The 18,725-nt window shown below is 40.8% G+C and overlaps 2 protein-coding genes across 5 annotated transcripts in view; both read right to left on the bottom strand.

The window, feature by feature from the left end:
• si:ch211-168b3.1 (arf-GAP with coiled-coil, ANK repeat and PH domain-containing protein 2) overlaps positions 1-8,434 on the bottom strand; it is a 51,960-nt gene extending 43,526 nt beyond the window's left edge. For 3 of the 4 annotated variants that reach the window (XM_035422039.1, XM_035422041.1, XM_035422040.1), the window contains exon 1: positions 7,946-8,434. In XM_035422039.1, coding sequence (XP_035277930.1) covers positions 7,946-7,998 — 53 coding nt within the window. In that variant the 5' untranslated portion in view covers positions 7,999-8,434. The remainder of the gene's footprint in view (positions 1-7,945) is intronic. The other variant, XM_035422042.1, reaches the window with a different exon arrangement.
• A 909-nt stretch (positions 8,435-9,343) lies between these two features.
• On the bottom strand, positions 9,344-18,265 carry LOC118229695 (protein phosphatase inhibitor 2-like). Its single transcript, XM_035421911.1, has 6 exons — positions 17,915-18,265; positions 14,512-14,619; positions 13,644-13,727; positions 12,853-12,962; positions 12,035-12,193; positions 9,344-10,719 (listed from the first exon to the last, which is right to left on the bottom strand). The coding sequence occupies exons 1-6, from the start codon at positions 18,037-18,039 to the stop codon at positions 10,700-10,702; spliced, it is 606 nt and encodes a 201-aa protein (XP_035277802.1). The 5' UTR covers positions 18,040-18,265; the 3' UTR covers positions 9,344-10,699.
• Between the last annotated feature and the right edge of the window lie 460 nt (positions 18,266-18,725).

Below are 18,725 nucleotides of genomic sequence, written 5' to 3'. Positions count from 1 at the left end.
AGAGCACAGAATGGATAATATCTTGGATTAAAGTTTTTTTTTTTTTTTAAATTCAGTTCAGTTTAGTTCAGTTCAGTGTACAGTTGGGTGCAATTTCAATTCAAATTGGAGTTCTTCCCAGTTATTTAAACAGGCAAACCTAACTACCAATTAGGATCCTTCCCCACTCTCTTAACTAAATAAACACTACTTATTATCCCACTCGATCTTATTTAAAAATGCATCTCCCTTTTTCAAAGTGGCCATAAAATCCTGGTTACTACATTTCTATCCCCAGGGAACTGAGGCTTCTGAGCAAACCCTACATCAGCTTGTTTGGTAAAATGCAAACAGTGAAATTTACAGCAGAGAAAGGAATACATTTCATAAATAATATGTTCGGTATTGAATGAAAATGTTTCACCCATGGAATCTTCTGGAATAATTATGGGGAAATCTGTACAACTTCTGCAAATGCTTAATTGCCATCTGCTACACTATTATCATCGAAGAAAATACTAAAGAGCGGGGAGCAGTACGTTGACCCACAACAAAACAATAAATGACTTCAAAAAACTAAATAAATGTAGAAATGGTTCAATTTGCCCAAAGAGATTAAAACTTAATTAGGATTTCATGCATTTTTAAGTACAGAAATAAAGATGCCTTTGATGCCTCTTTACCCTGGAAAAAAAATTCAATCTGATAGGCTATATGGAACAATGTATATTTTACATATTTGCATGCCTTTCAGTCAAAGACTTTATAACATTTCAGAAAAAAGACAATGCTTTTCAACTGGAGCATTGGCGAAAATGGCCCCTTCTGTCAGTATGAAGCAGAGGACAGCTTGCATTTATTTTGGTTCTGCCCTGAAGACATTTCTTTTTTGGCATAGATGAAAACTGGCTTTCCCAATACCCCATAGACATACATATCAAAGATAATTTTATGGTTTAATGCTCAACATTCTTCAGTTAGTGACACAATAATGCTCCTGGGAAAAATACGTCTATTTAAAATAAACAGAAAAGTGTCCCTTTCACAAAGTCAGTTTAAACTGAAAGTTAATGACCATTTTATTCTTGGAAAAATACTCAACTAAAATTTTTTTTTGAAAAACTGGAAGCGTACCATAAAAAATAGGATATAATTAATAGTGAGTCTTGGGGAAATATCACTGATCAATCTATGCAAACTATGTAGAAGAATCAAACAGACAAGTCATGCACTCAAGATAAGCTGCAAATGTATATTGGCCTAACTGATAAAAAATACTTTGATAATGAGGTGCTTACCCTGAAAAAATGTTCAAAATATTCATATACACTCTTTGCACTTAGTGTCCTTTGATCCTATTTCTTTAGTCTAGTGTTCATCCTTGTTTTTTTTCCCCTGTTTATTTTGCGTTACTTCAGCAACTACATTGTTTATTGCCGTTGTGGAATCCTTAATAAAGAAAAATGTTTAAAAAACGACGTCGATGACGTAGGTAGCCCTGCAGCCCAATTGATCTGCCTGCGGAACACAAGGGCGGCCATTTTGCACAGTGCAGGGACTGCGGTGAGAGGGACAGGACTCACCCGTGACCATCTGCAGAGAGAACGCACAGTACACCATTCCGTTTTCATTATTCATGCGCCTGGCAGATTCGCACTCCCCAGGTGACTCACATGGGTCACATTGTGAATAAAAAGGGGGGATGGATGAGTTCAACTCAAAAGTAAAACTGTGAAAACAAAAATTCTACTGGCGCTGGGTCAAACGCAAATGTAATTGAATGAAATAAATTCACACATTAGTAGTAGGCCTATGCACACACACATTAGAATCGTCTAGAAGAGGTGTCCAATCTCACGAGAAAAGGGCTCGGGTTTTTGTTTTAGCCCAGCACCTGCTTCAACTAATTAATTAATCATGGTCTTCAATCAAGACCTTGCCAAATGGAATCATGTGTATTAGTGCTGGTGTATTCTCTATCTGTGTATTTCAACAGTATATCAATGGAATCCAACACTAACACCATTTTAATGTTTTTTTCCCCTGCTGTAAAGAGACCAGCTCTTGCTGACTCTGCATTTAATTTTTAAAGTTTTCCAGTAAGGAAGTTGAAATGGTCTTTAGTTCTGGAGGCAAATTATAACCTTCTGTGCTGAGCAGCCAGCCAGGGCTATACTTCAAAATTCACAACATTGCTCTGTGGCAGTAAAATACAGACAATACAAGTGCTTTGCTTCCCTATGTACTTCCATTAATGAAAAACTGCAATTTTTGACTAACCATTTTAATTGAGACAAAAACACTGGGCATTAATATGGAAGGGTAAAGAGACTCAAATAGGTTTCTACGCTGCAGATTAAAGTGATTGAGCTCCAGTCCTGCAGGGTCACAGGACAGCAAGGATTCTAGCACTCTCTAAAGTAACAGAGCTCTCAGAAGTATGAAGGGATTACACTGGTTCAATTGAGGCAACAGATAGTTGACTTAGCCCAGTTGCTTAATCCTCCAGCTGTAGAAAAGGCTTGCAAACACTATACCGTGGCTGACTGGAGCCAAGGGTTGCATACAGCTCTGTAGTACAACCTTCTGCTCCATTCTACAATTTTAAGCAACCCGGCAGATGAAACGTGAGAGCCTTTCCTGCTGGGTGGATGGAGAAGAACAATGAAGGGAAAATGTATAGAGGCTGAGGCTGTGTTTACACTGAGGTGGGAGGCCTGGGGGCCTACCTGGAGGGAGAGGACTCCACAGGGCCAAAGCCACGGCGGACATCCAAGGCACTGCGTTTCCTGATACCCATTCTTACTATAGCCTGGATTAAATGGATCACAGCATAACATAATGCCTTCCCTGGAGGGTGTGGTTGCGTTTAGCCAGCCACAGAGCGGCACATGAATGAATCCTGAAATTCACACCAGCTTCCTTCTTCTCCCCCGGGCGTCAAATCGCAAACCCCAATCTCCATTAGCCAATGATTAGCCGTCTTCACCCCACCTGGGCTACCCCTTGTTTAAGGCACACTCAGAAGATCTTTTCCTATGAAGGGTTTCAATTCTTTCAGTTTGCTTCTCTCTGCCTTTGGCTGCTCAGCAAGCTGACAGCTGAGCCTGTGAGAGCCTGTCTCAAATCACAAAGGGGGCCTGTGGAACAGGTTTGCTCGACTCATTCAAGCTTCTGTCACAGTTCAACCCATTTCCACAGGTAGTGTCCCAGAACCAAGCCTGCTTTAAAAATACAGAGTGCCTATTGGCCTCCCTCACTGTAGTGTATGGGTTAGACAGGGCTTTGCCCCTGAAGGTCATGGGTTCAGATCCCAGGTCAAATCCCTGCTTTTGTCTCCTTAAATATCTGCCTCTACTGGGATAGCAGTAATCCAAATACAGGAAATGCAGGAAAACAGTACTAATTTCCTAGAATGAGTATATTTTCTGAGCCAGTTCAGAAATGCAACATTCCCACCAACAGATTGAACTTCGCCACATCTCCAGAAACTGTGGGACCAGGCAGTATTACTACAGAAAAGCAATGCTCAGGTTTCAGCAAGTCATCCAGAGGATAAGGCCCCTGTCGCATCTTCCTGTCCATTGAGGAGACAGAAGGCCTGCATTCAGCCAGTCCAGGAGACTTTTTAACAGTCTATATCCACACAAAACCAAATGATGGACTAAAGCAGAACTGCATTTATGCTGAAGTATTAATGCTGGAAATGACTTTGTCAGGAATAGGGCTGTCAACAGTGTCAAAAACCGATGTTCGTGAGGAGGCGCTAAAATGCGAGATTCATTTTAGGTTTAACACAAGCCAAGTTGAAAGGGAAACAAACAGTGTGTTCATTTTCACACTCAAATGTAATATTATTGTTTTTACAATTCGAATAGCTTTCAAATATCGAACCACTGTGGTTCCACTGTAGTTGACGTTGTGGAAGTATGACAGCTGGTCCCCTGACGCTGTGGGGTAGACAGACCCTTGCTTTAAAGGCTCAGTAGATCAGCAGCATGCACTGCACCAGCCTCTCTCTGTACACACCCACATAACCCACAGCTTTCTGCTGTGGGCTTTGTGCATCCCCACATTACCCACATCCTTCAGTTTCAGGACTGAATGTGGGCCTCTAATAATATTATTCCTGGTAGAAAAAATGCTCTGTGCTAGCTGGAGCTCAGAACTCCAAATCCCAAGTGAGATACACCATTTGCACTTTTCACTTCAACATAGAACTCCTGATAAAAAATAAAGTTGTACAAATGAGCTGTGTGCACGTAGATCTGTGAGAGCTGTATACCCTTCCTAATGAGAACATCTGTACTGTGGTAATTCACAATATCAGTCATCATGCTGGAAGCCAAGTGGGGGGGGGGGGGGGGGGGGGGCAGTACAGCAGCATTCATTTGAATATACAAATGAATGGCTATAGAAGAGATGCTTTATTCCAGCATTAGCAGTGTAAGAATGGCTGTATAGGAGCTGGTTTACTACAGCATTAGCAGCATAATAATGGCTGTATAGGAGCTGGTTTACTCCAGTATTAGCAGTGTAAGAATGGCCGTAGAAGAGCTGGTTCTCTCTAGCATTAGTAGTGTTCGCATTGGACCAGTGGTACTGTAAATCGCCATCTTCTGCAAATCTGGGCTATAGCACTGAGTGGAACACTTCCAAGCAAATATCCATCTTGAGCAAGCCGTACAAAAAAGCCATCGCCAGCAACTCTACTGAATCATCTGCACATGCCAGACAAATCCTTGAAGGGAAATTCGTTGTTGCCTAAGCCAAAATAGTCACACACTTTTTTCACACATACCTTATACAAGACACACAAGAGTGAAGACTTACTACCATGTTAATAAGAGCAAAACTAATGCCAATAAACTGCTAATTAACAATCTGAATCGCTAATGCATTTTTAAAATTCAGTTTGCATTTTTACATCTAGAAGCTGCAAGTGACTAATGTTATTTGTTCAAACTATAATACTGAACTGCTGTCAGCAGTAATATAGCACACAGGCCAAATGATGATGTTATAGTACATCACATTAATGGGGCATTACTAGAGTCACGGCAGAAATCATTTTTACTGTGAGAGTTACTTTGGGAGAAAAGGCTTTCCACGCAGTTAAAGAAGCTGCCAAGTGAGAATTTAAACCTTCGACAGATCCTTCAGGCAGGACCGGTTCCAGCAGCTGTCAAAGTGGCTTTAGACAGGAGGCTATCTTTGAGTTTGGAAAGAGGATGTAACTGCAGTTGGGGGGGACAGGCAGATGGCAGGCTCTCTCCATCCACCCCTCTCTCGTACCCTCACACTGCTGAGGTGCGGGCAGCTTTACCACGCTGGCTGTGAAACTAAGAGCTGAGGCAAATGGAAACAGATGTCAATGAGGCTGTTATTCCACGCTAGCAGACTGGCTAGCTTTCCTTCTGACCAGTTCTCACATTGTTTTCCATGCGGCCCTGCCAAATGGAACAGAGGATAAATGAGAAGAAGGTGATGGGAGAGAGAGGAAGGAAAGGATAAAGGCAAGGAGCAGAAACAGAGGAGGGGAGATGAGGAAGAGGAGGGTGATACAGGAGAGGCAGGTGAGGCAGAGTCTCTGCTATGGAGAACTGACCAGCAGCGACAAGACAGGCCCAGCCCAGATAAGTCCTCTAGACCACAGATGATGACTGCATGAAGGAACAACTGAATGAGTTTGGAGTGAAACCTGTGCCAGAAAAACTGTCAACTGACACCAAGAGAAAAAAATTATACTGGGACACTCCTCTGAGAATAAAGTCAGGCCACAATCAGCTGTTACTGGGGTACATAGTCCAGTCACTTCACAGATTAAATCTTCAACTCAGCTACTTGATCCAACCTGCAAAGGCTACCATGATTTCAACATATTTCACATTGCAATCAACATCTAATCACGACAGATCTTTACCCCTGCTTTAAAGAATGCAAGGCATTATACAGGACACCTCTGAAAAAGAATGCATCCCAGCTGCTGTCCTTTAGTTCAAGATTACACATAACTAGCGCGCTTTGTCCTGAAACGGTACGAGTGTGGCTGTCCCTTAAAATCCGTTTCTCTTCAGACTAAGAATAATGTGGGAAGATTATAAAGTATTAATACATTCTACAAATTGATCACAAAGAGCACTGGTTATCAAGATAATGACAAATTGACATTACTCATTAAAATGATCTCATTAAAATAAAATTAGAAGAAGAAAAAAAAAAACTCAAGTTCAAACTGTGACAATCTCTCTCGGGTTTGCTGATTAAGGAAAACATAGGCTAACTGGCAGACATACTAGCAAGAGAAATTCTAATATTGAGTTGCACACAATCAGTGAGAGTACTACACTGTCCTGTGAGGGAAAAACTAGGAGGTAATTCACTTTTTACAGAATTAAGTTTTAAAATAACTATTTGGGATGTCATTACTATTAAACACTATGACATGAATGTTGAGCAATGCATATAGGCCTGCAAGGGTACAACATAGGCCAAGCCCCTTATGAGCACGTTACACTTAACCAAGCATTTCTATGGGAGATGGCTGTCTACATTACTATGCACATGAAAACCTACAGTATACTGTGGATTTCAAATCTTGTTTGTCAGCGAAATAAACTCGTTGACAGGGAGTGATCCCGTGATAGGAAATCGCATAACCCCTTTCCTCTAAAAAAAATATTCTAGACATTCTGTGGTAGTTTAACGTTAAACCATCATACATTTAAAAGAGAAGACGTTTGTTCTGCGATTTTGCAGAGCTCAACCCGTTCCCTTGGACGGCCAGTGGCATTACGAATTTAACGAATACACTTTCGATTTTCTAAGGAAATGCTCAAAGTACTGCCTCCACGCTTGCTCCCAGCTTGAACATCTGTTATTGATATTGGAAGCACGGAATAAGAAGGGATTTTTCAGCAGTGGGAGGGAACAGCTTGGGAAGGTCGGTGCTGAAAGCCTCAAAGTTAGAAGGGGGGAAGAGAAAACACTGAACCGCGGGCCCGGCTAACTGAACAGTGACGCCGGAGAATATGCAGATACATGACTTCACGAGCGTGGATATAACAGCGTCCGATCTTGCTTACAATAGCACATATATTTCCATTTGACCAGGACATTTTGGAATAGTGTCGGGGGCTTGAGGGGGTGTACGTCCACCAGCTATCCAAAGCTCTAGTTTTATAGGTCTAGCGCACTTATTCCCTTTGTTCACACAAATGTCTCCACTTTCAGCTTTCAAAAAACATCCAAGAAGACACAAAACATGAACACAAACGTAACAGCATTGCCACCAGATATTAGCTATATGGGAGCATGCTCTTGTGCACACAAAGCACAACTGCAGGTGTCATGCACCCGAGACTGTTCGATATAGCTTTTGTTTTTATAATGCTGCCATAAACAATTATGTTCAGTAAACCTAGACACTACATAGGCCTGTTAAATTAAGTGCAATGCGCTACTATTATTTTAATATTATTAAGTGTGGTGCTGTAAATATTATCGAACTCTTACGAAAACTGCTAATGTTGGGCACATTAAAAGGAGACATAATCGAAGCAGTCATTTCACTTTTTTCGCATTCAGTAAGCCGATAACCAGTCATGCATCTTACATGCAGTCAGTAGTCTTAAATATGAATAAATGGCTTGTCGCTAACTTGACACTATATCAGCGACACTCGACTGAATTATCTGCAGTGCACACGCTAACTATAGGTAGGCTACAGTATGTTGCATTCACTGTGTAGCTAGCTATACATTCATATTCACAAAGCACTCTGGTGAACGTTCGCTTGTCAGTATAAAGTGGAGCATCATTCTGCGTAAAGGATAACAGATTTGGGGAGTAAAAAAATATTATGCCATGGTAATTCAGCAATATAGCTGTAGTTATCGAATGCAATAACTCCAAGCAGTTTTCAGAAAATGACAGAAACAGAACGAGCATATTTAGCGAGGCCTACCGAAATCTGGGAGAGTCTTTAAGACATTCTTCGAAATCCACCGTCACCTTCATCTTCCACTGAATCTGAACACCCAAGAAGGAATACAACAGCTGCGCTTCTTGCGCTAGCTAAAAACTGGCTATATATCCCAACTTGAATTCTAGCTAGTTGAAGCTCGACACCAAAACGGACTAAAATAAATAAAAATCCAGCAATGAAAATGGATTATCTTATTACAATGAAAAAAACAAATGAATCCAATTTGCTAGGTAATTGTAATAAAGTGAGTCCGGGCATTGCAACGACTCTGGGACAAGGCAAAATCTTTCACACAAGCTATGACTGACGTTATTGCCTGAATGGCTCCGTACCCCTCCTTACTTCCCCGATAGTAATCCACAGGGAACGGATGAGTGCCAGAGACAACAGCCAACGAGAGCAGCTTCTCCCGCATCAGAGGCCGGACTTCTACCAGTTTCCTGTAGCGAAACTGACACTACCATCGGCCAACACATACGCCGCATTTGTAATGTCTGTCAGCCCCAGCTGCTCCGCCTCAAAACTAAAACATTACAAAATATGTCCGTTGTGTCACGGTACTGTTTCGACACGCATGTCCATTTTTAATGGTTATGCTAATATTATTTTTGCACATCTGCTGCAGCTAAATTATTATTATGGAACCCGTAACCGCACGTACCACAGCTATTACCAGAAGCAACCAGTAACTGACACCGTGCATGTGTTCGATTGTCTCCAGTTCATTGTGTGGCAGCGCCACCGTATGGACACATGGATCTATCAAACTACTGGTTTCTGTAATCCAGTAAATTAAAAAATGGTCGCAAGTGGTTGCTTTTTTAACGCGTGGTTAAAATAGCAGTAGGGCAACATACTGTATCGAACTCGACAAATTGCGTCAATAAGGTTGTGTTCCTTTTTACTTCAGCGTTCACGTATTTCTGGTTCCAAATTGATCTGAAATTAAATAACAGGAAAAGGTGCCAGAGTGTTTAAAATGATTTCTGCCCACGTAAATGATTAAAATGTTAATTAAAGAAGCACAAATTATCACGTGGTGCCAGGCGTGGAATGTTCTTCGGTAATAAATCTCACACTTTTCAAAGGAAAACCAAGGTAGCCAAAAACGTTATAGTTGAATTAACGCAGCCCAGGTATTTGATCGCTAACTCAGTATAGCTATTTATTTCTATAATTGTTCATTCATATTAGGTAACAGAAAAATACTTCCGCATCCAGAAGACAAATTGGCTTGCCATTTCAGGTGCGCGTGAATTGCAGCTGGAAAGACTACTCGCAAAGACGTGTAAGTTTCCCAATGGAGAAGCAAACGCTTGATTGACGTTTGCTTTCCGTATTACTTTCCAACAGTTGCAAGCAATAAAATACATCTCGCCAGGAAAAATCCCACATTTAATTGGACTTTTTTGTCTTTGACGTAGTCGAAGGATAGCTTTTCCTACTTATATTTGAACAAACCACGGTCATTGTAGACTTCTGTGAGGATTATTCCGCCAGTACTTAGGCTACAAGTACATTTGAACAATCTTAATAGTTCCATACTGATGTGCGAAAATATTTACACACCTCATACAACAGAAACGCGCACAATCGGATCAACGAAAGGGTTTGTAATATGTAGGCTATTGTACATAAACAGACTGCACATAGAACAGAATAATTACGCAAATAATATGCCAGTCAGATCTTTCAAAGCACATAGGGGAGAAAAATAATTCAAATGACTGACTGATTATTTGCTTGTCTTAATTTTTATGCCAATAAATACAGTGTAGCATTAATCCCATAGGACCATTCAAGAGTAAGTAACTTAGTTTTCTCATGGATACAGACATGATGGAAAATGTTAAAAATGGGAAACACTGAAATCTCTTCATAAATAAGTCAGAGTGCAAATCACATTTTTAAATTAAAATGCCTGATTTTGCCACCATCCTAAATTACCTTTCATATTGATCAAAGGTCACAACACCATCTCAAATGACTATCATTCTCTGAATGACATGCCAGCAGCATTTTCAATATTCCACAGACTGTAGTCCCACTTGTCAGTAGTTTATACAATTCAAAGATTTACATACGTGTGCTGCCCTCTTTATAAATTTAAAGGGCAAATACATCAGTAGCGCCAGCGGAAAACAAAAGGAAAATTGGGATCACGTTTAAAGCAAATATGCGCTGCTTTGTACACTGAAAATTAATGAAAGCCTTTGCTAGATTATCCATCTGTACTGGATAATCTTTTTCGTACTGGATGTTTTGTTTTTTTTTTTTTAAAGAAAAAATGGCAATAAAAATTCTGAAATTATAAAAAAGAAAGCAGGAATTCCTCAGTTGAAGAGTTGCAAATGATGCTTCTTGTTGCTGGTGAAATGGTACGGCAGTTCAGGAACGAGCCGGCTCGTGTCTTGTGATGTTGTGAAAGAGATTCCTCACAGCGGAGTCTAGCCTACTGACCAGCCCTGCAGTAGGCCGGGGAAAGTTTCGGCCGATAACAGCCTTTAAGTTCCAATCCTTTCAGTGGTCAGTAGAGCGGCCATCTTGGCAGAAGAGGAAGGAGCTGGTTGGCCAACGTGCTTGCCGTCACTTCGCGTAGCAGTGTTCGTTAACAGATGTGAATGGCAGGGGATGCGAAGCAGCGGTTGTCTTCTCGCACCAGCTCGGAAGCTGCACTCCGTGGCTTTCAATAGGCATAGAAAAGTCGAAATGGTGGATCGACATCGCCGGCTTCTAGAAGTCCAGCGATTCCGCTGCAAACAAATGAAAAGACAAGCTGTGTTTCAGGTAAACTGAAAGAAACAGTACCTCCCTTTGTTGGCATTAATGAAACACCTACAACAACTTGCAAAAAAAAACAAAACAAAAAAACTTTTTTGGTCTAGTTGGTATTGGTACGACATCTGAAATGGCATCACCTGAAAAGATTATTTGAAAAATAAAGATAATTTATATTTACTGTTCAGGCCCTTTCCATTTTCATTTCCAACTTTGTTCTTTCATAACATAATGACAAGAACAGGCCATTCAGCCCAACAATACTCCATTTTCAATGCTCATCATTTTCATCATGCAGTTATAACCAAATATTATAATATAACTAAATCTGGTACAATTACTAAAGTCCCTAGGAACAGTAATGCTCAAAATTTTCTTGTGTAAAAATCCATCTCACTACCATAATTTGAACTAAGACAACTGTCTAATGAAAAGGTTTGACAAAGTCATAGGACAATTTCAATCCAGTAATATTGATCTGGTAATTTTGTTTCTTCTCTTGTTTCCTTTCTTGGTCTCACATGCAGGTAGTCAACATAATATGGAAACACAACTGAAAAGTCACTTTTTGGACACCTCCATGTGCGTCCAATCAAGCTTGTATGCCCAGCTGGCCAGCGTCTGTAATACTGCTGGAGGATATCACACCACTCTTTAACAGGAAAGTCAACTCATGCAGAGTTGAAGAAAATATAAAATGTTGAGGGACATTCTTCCAGAACTTCCCAGAAATGCTCGACTGGATTCAAATCTGGAGACTGAGAAGCCCATAACACATGGTCAACTCAGTATCACAATCCGCATACCACTGCGCAACCAAATGTGTGGACAGGGGTATTGTCATCTTGAAAGAAACCCCAGTCCACAGGAAGAAAACTGCTTCATCAGGGAGCTAATCAGTTGGTGGGTAATGGTATCGGTCAGTAACATTTGATATCCACCATGCTTTGTAAGGGTATTAGTGTAACCAAACCATGTCTGGAAATTATGCTACACAAGAGAAGAATCTTTAAGCATTCTTAAAAACCAAAGAACAGCTGAACATAAGTCTTTCACTTATGAGCAGAGCAAGTTTGGGACCAGATTTTAATAGATAAAGAGCAATGTGCAACAGGAAAAGTACTTTTAAAAAATGAACTTTTTTGACATACCGGAGATAAACAGAACACCCATGTTACAATGGTATCTATCCCACCAAGCTTAAATGTCTTAACTTCTAATATCAACGTCTACATCACGTGAAGGCCTAGCCTGAGTTCTGGTGTAATGAGCTCATGCAAAGCCCCTTACCTTCCTGAGGGGGGTTCTCACTGACATCTTCCATTTCCGTGTCCTCCTTCATCTCCTCGTCTTCATCGTCCTCTTCCTCTATGAGTTGCCGGGCCATCTTTATGTTCAGACCCTCGTTGTAATGCATTTTCCTCATCATCTGAAAATGCTTCTTTTTTGCTAAAAGAAAAACATGGAAAAATCATTTAGTGTCCCAAAAGTGTCTAATTTTTATTTTTATTTTTCCATCTAGCATAATCCGCACACACTGGAAACGAACAGAGCAGCCCTAACGAAAAAAAAGCAAAAAGTGAAAAAGGTCTTTCAGCCAAATGTATTCTAGGCCCTGTATGTATTCTAACATACAATTTTACAAATCCAATGACAATAAAAAACTGGGCTGAGAGCTGTCATATTAAGGTCTCCCATTCAGTTTTTTAAGACAAGGACCGACAGTTCAAATTAGCAATGCAATTGCAAAACCTAAACTTGCAGCCAGTGCTTCTGCAACCAAATTTACAAATGCACCAACGGACTGTAGGAAGTCAATCAAGGGGATTTAGTTCATTTCACTGTGGACAGTGTTGAACCCAGCAGTTCTCAAGTTCAGTCCTGGCAGACCTTTGTGATTGTTGGTAAAACCACAATTACAACCCCAGAATTGTAACAAGTTGTTAACTATCCTAAATCAGAAATTTAATGCACTATATACTCGTATGAGTTTTTCATGAGGTCCCTGAATTCTGCTAGGCGGAAGATGACTGAAATCCTAACAGACAGAGAAGCCACTCCGTAACACAGACACAGAGGCGTGGCGGTGGAGGGATGCAGATCCTCACCCTGCTCTTCTGGACTGAGCTGCTCCACCTCTTCCTCGCTGCTCTCCTCCTCTTCCTCCTCCTCCTCCTCCTGCATGAAGCGGGACTGGGCTCCCTCCACGGCCGCCAGCCTGAGGAGAGCGGGCAGCAAAGCACCCATTGTCACGCGTGAGCCGGCCCGACGAAAAATGCACCGTGCAAAAAAAGCAGGCCAGCTGCTTCGGGAGGAACATCACTCCACCCTACCTGCTTTATTAATTTACTTCACATGTAAACAGACAGCTTTGGAATGGGGACAAATTAAGCCAGCAATTTCACTCACAATCTATATCTATACTTTTTGAGACAAATTAGGGTATAACATTTTTGACCATCCCTTAAAACACAGTCAACTCAATAATTAGGGGGTGGGTAGATGTACAGTGCCACCCACACTCAGATGGGGAACGAATTTGCACGATCTAAATCACTGCTCAAAACCACATATAATGTCATGCATTTTGTCGAAAAGTAGAGATTTCGTCTTTGACCACAAAACCTCACTTAAATGTTTTCTTGTAAACTCCACATGGGATTTGTGCCCCCCTCCCCCCAGTAATGGTTTCCTTCTTGTCACAACAATATAGGTCAGTTTTGGGGAGAGTGGAAAAGGAAGGAAAAGCAAATTCCAGAGATCACCTCTGAAAAATGACTCTTCCTGAAAAACCGGCTTCAGTCCCAATCACACACATCACAATCAAACCTGGGAAAGGAAATGACACGGGTAGCCTGTCGCCCCGGGCAGCTGGGCTCTGTGCGGCGAGGAGCCTTACTTTCTGGCCAGGTCATCCGCAGTCAGGGCCGTGTTGGAATCGGAGTCACTCAGAGCTCCCTCGTCCTCCTCGTCTCCCACCATCCTGTGATGGGCCCAGGCGTTATTGCACAATTGGGAACGATCTTGTTAGCAATCATCTAGTAAATTAAATGGAGTTCACGTAAATCCAATGTCTAAAAAGATGCAAGGGCAATCGGCAGAATACATCTTGGGAAACAAGATGGATTAAAAGTCATGTCCCTAGCGTGCATTTTTCCCAAAGGAGCATGCTCACACGCAGTTAGCTGGCTCACATTGGTAGAGGACAACTCGATTTTTATTATAATTTTAAAACAAGGTGACTCATATTTTAGCTATAAACCTTTTAGTTTAAGTGGACAATCAATAAACACACATGCTGTTTTTCCTACATCGGCATTCCAGACGATACGTCTCCTTTTCAGTGACCTGCTGTCTTTGGCCTCCTTTTGATTCTGTTTTGGCCCTCCTTTACTATCAAATGCATGTTTTAAAACAAGGCAAGGACATGACATTTCGAGTTGTTTTATCACTGGATTGTGACAGGTGTGACTTAATTTTGTTAATGCACCCCAACTGGGTCGACTGTTATGCTAAATCTGGGTTCATGCCAGCATGGCCACGTCATAATGCTGAGTTTTATAACCACAAAATTAAAATATTTTGTTGTGGTTCAAGGCCAGGTCATCACCTGTTGTAATCTTTAAAAAAAACAACAACAAACAAAAAAAACCCTTGAATATCTGCATTTATAGAATGCAATGTATTTTTTCCCTAGCATGTTGTCTCCTTTTTCACACGTTAATGCAACCACTGCATTATGATATGCAGCTTAGCCTCCCCCTCACCTGTTGTAGGGTGTACTGGGCTCATCGATTTTCATTAGCCCATAGTCTTTATCCGCAGGATGGTAGGTCGCAAGGATGTTCATTTCGTCCCATTTCTGCGATTTCTTCCTAACAGAGAAGGAATGTAAGAGAATGACCACCATTTGCACGACCATTTTCATCCTTTTTCTTTATTCCTCATGTGTGGAAAACCCAATCATAAATACAGGCTCATGCCATTGCAGTCGTACTAGCAAGCGTGTCATCCACAGCCAGGTTTCAACAGAGCGTCAAATGGGTTCTACCAGTGTACCCTTGATCAAGCCACTCATGCCAAAATGTTTTTCCAAAAAATCTAACTGTAAAAAATAGTTCAGCTGGACAGATAAATGCAAGAATAAAAAAACCAGCAGTACAGAAATATTTTAAAATAAATCCAAACTGTATAATTAAAAATAATACACCTAAACCACATTGGATAGCAGTAATTTAATGAGCATTACACTCTGATCACTGCATGATGCAAATATTTCCTCTGGGGTATTTATTTCTGGACTACAACCCACTTCTATATCCTGATATCAGACCCAACAGAGGAAGCAATCTGATGGCAGTTTTTCAAACATGTTTGCTGTGGATCACTGCTGCACACCACCCAACAAATGCATCATTTTAGACTGATTTGTGTTCAATTTTACATTCAGCGAAGGGCATTTGCTTTTGTGAATGGCTGAGCAGTAAGTGAAGAGTGCAGCTTTCGCAGAGCACTGAAGGAATGGCTTCAGAATACAACCCCAAGAGTTTTGTGCACAAGTGTGCACGTGTGTCTGTGGATGTGTTCACATCAGCTGAGAGAGAACACAAGCCTTTGTGACAGAGCAACGCCAGTCATGTCTGCTCTTAAACATGCCAGCTATATCATCTTTGTGACAGCACAAAATGATTAATATTAAAGTCATTATATTCATATGCCTCATGTGAAAGGTCAGCTCCACCAAGTGTTAAAACTGTATTTTTTGTCCACCTTTTCACACTCTATAGAGGGCAAGAAATTGTTGACAATTCTGAAGCTTTTTCTACAAATTAAATGTGCATTGCCACAAATCACACAGGTTAAAAATGCACAGATAGCGACATTTGCGTTCCACTTTATAGTCTCGCATCAAGTTTAGCAGCAATGCAGGGTTTCACGGCACTAGTGCACAGTAGTCCTGGATGCATTAAGGGGTTTACATTTGATAACGTGAATATTTTATCACATTTTACACAAGACAAAGATTTCTGCTCTCAGCAACATAAAGGATTTTACACATTTAATTAACACCAGCCAAAAACCAAATGCTGGCAAATTTTATCTGTGGCTGTTACGTTTGTTTTCTCTACCAGCCACTTTGGCAGGGAACGTTCTTCACTTGGAGGTCCTGTTCTATTCTAAATAAATAGTTGTCTGTAAAACAGTGAAATTGGCTGGTGAATTCTGGGATGCACCAGCCACTGTGGCCATCAACAGCTGGGTAATGCTGGGAAAGGTTAGCAGCACACAGCTGGAGATGGCATTTTTATTGCAGGGAGCTGTGTAAATATAGCACATATTTCCTCAGATAGGAAATGACACATGGAACGCATTCAATGAAAGGTTTGCAGCTCACAAATGTTTATTTTTTCCCTTTAATTTCACAATTTTGTTTAAAGCAGTCATTTGTCAAAGCACATTTATACATCTAGAAACAGCCAGGGCATAGTTCATAAAATGAGTGCAGTTTCCACAGCGACAGGAAATTTTCCATCCCAGAAGACTGAGGACTTGTCACTTGCCTCTTCAAAACATAGGTCACTCTGAATGCCAGAAAAGCTTCAGGAAGTAGGCCGAAAAGTCCAGCCAAAAAAATGTAAGCTCAACATTTACTATATAAAAGGCTCTTAGACAAGATGACTGGGATGGAAGGCAAAGGATCTGTAATATGTTCAGCGTGTTCAGCTACTAGATGAGTGTAAAAGCAACTTTCTGCTGATAATTTGACAAGTTAATTGGTCATTTGTATGTTAAGGTGATAATTCTGCAATGTTACTTTAACAAATGCTATTTGTATGCCCATACTCAGTCAAGAAAAAACTCATTCCTGATCTGAAAAAAATGTCTACCAACATTGGCAAAGGCTTCAACCTCTGTTTTCTCCAATGAGAGGGCCTTGGCTCAAAGCTCATTTAATTATAAAAGAAAAACTACTCTCAGGAATCTCTTTTCCATCAGGTGCCAGTTCTGACCTTATTCTTATTGAGCAAACTACTGTAGCAAGACACTTCTGGAAGCAGCATACCTTTGTACTGTCATTACCCAGACACAATTTCGGGTCATGTTCACATGAGGATACTGTCAAAGAAAGTGCCACCAAAGACCAGTCGATCCTTGTCCAACATACAATTTCACAGTACGTCTCATTTTCCTGAGTGGCAAGAGAATTTCTTTATTCACGAACCACAGTGGCCCAGTTTAAATGAATCTTTTCAGGTACGATTTTATTTATTTTAGATTATGTTAATTCCAGATAAGTAACTGGGAAAGAAGCTTTTGAGTCAAGGCAATTCATTAAGTCCATATCATGGCAGCTGTATGTTCAGCAAAAAGGACTTGTTTACATTTGTCCAAACAGTGGACTAATGTGTGAAAAAATGTGTTACAATCCATCTTTGTATACACATCGTATAGAACAGGTAAATTAATTCCTATTGTTTCCAGTAAACCGTATTGTTAACCGTTTCACAAAGCGTTGTATATCGGAATCACGAAATCTAGCAAAAAAATCGTAAAATGATATTTTGTCCATGTCGCCCAGTCCTGGCATATCGTGTAAAGTTATCCGACCTAGCTATGCAGTCCATGTTACTTCCAAACACACCTGCCCAGCTTGTTCTTTGGATTTAATGAATTCGTGTATAAATGTAGTTCATTTTAAACACGACAAAGGAGAACATGGTTTGACGTTTTAGTGAAACTGTAGGTAGCTAACATTTGGCCACTCATTTGTTGGCACTTCAAGTTTGGCAAGATATTTGCCAGCTCATGTAGCATTCAAGTATGCCCAATTGCTAACTTAACTAACTTGGCTAATTTGCTAGCCAACACAATCATTATCTGATGCTAACAGCCGGTTGACAACACTCAGCTGGATGACGTTAAATACATTTCTACGGTCTATGATGACAACCTACAATAGTAGTGAGCTATCGTTAGCGAAACATGACGTTAGCAAAGAGAGGTATCGTTGCAGCATAGCTTGACATACTGGTAGCCAGTTAGCAAGCTATCGTTAACTATGTACTGTTTTCTTTTCGATTGAGTAAAAGTTAAATTAGCTACATGACAAATGAACAATAATCCCCAGTGGATGCGTGATTTAAACCTGTCAGACGGTGCCTTACTCACTCGTCCAGAAGTCCTGGATCCTCACTTTCCACTGGTGAGACTTGCTGTAGTTGAGGGCCCGTCTTGCCTCTGGACCCATTATTTTTGTTCTTCAATATACCTTTAATGGGCCGTGGAGCTGCCATTCTACTAGGTTAGGTACTACGTCTGGTCTGGTTGCGAACGTTCAGTTTGTCTGTCGGATAGTAAGTTGTTCAGTTTCTTCCTTATTTAATGAATTAGCTAGTTCAGTGGTATGTGAGCACACACACATTTGCTTCTCCCTTTTACTGTCACTTGAATTGCAGTTCATTCGCATTGTCGCAAAAAACAGCATCGCTGTTGAAAGACAGAGCGTGTGGTTATATAAACCCTCGCGAGAATTGGCTCGAATATAAACGTCACTGTGACGACGGTATATTTTTCGCGCTGGTAGCGCAGTATCACGGTTCTGAACGAACGGCGTAGACCTACTTTATGGCTTACATAAAACATGCAGAAATGTATAATCTTCTGGAGTAAGTTAAAGAAATGCTTGAGCAAGGAAACAAGAGAAAGCTTCATTTAATTCATGTTTACGCATAAATTCATCTGCATAATTCCACGTAAAGCATAGACTAGCTCGTATTAACAACTGCTTATCTCAATTTTTATTGACATCCACCTGTCGCACAATTTTGCTTCGCAAAAATTATGCTGGCATAGGTGGTCTGCAGGCACCCCATCAACCTGTGCAGACTACATAATAGGTGTACCTTGCCAATGAAACCCTTCTTCCTAGGCATCACGAATGTGAATGTTTCCATACTGGTGTACTGCATGATACAATTAA

Source organism: Anguilla anguilla, chromosome 6 (assembly GCF_013347855.1).
Source record: "Anguilla anguilla isolate fAngAng1 chromosome 6, fAngAng1.pri, whole genome shotgun sequence".
NCBI lineage: Eukaryota > Metazoa > Chordata > Actinopteri > Anguilliformes > Anguillidae > Anguilla > Anguilla anguilla.
The sequence above is the reverse complement of the archived record's forward strand: the minus strand, read 5'-3'. Positions and strand labels throughout refer to the sequence as shown.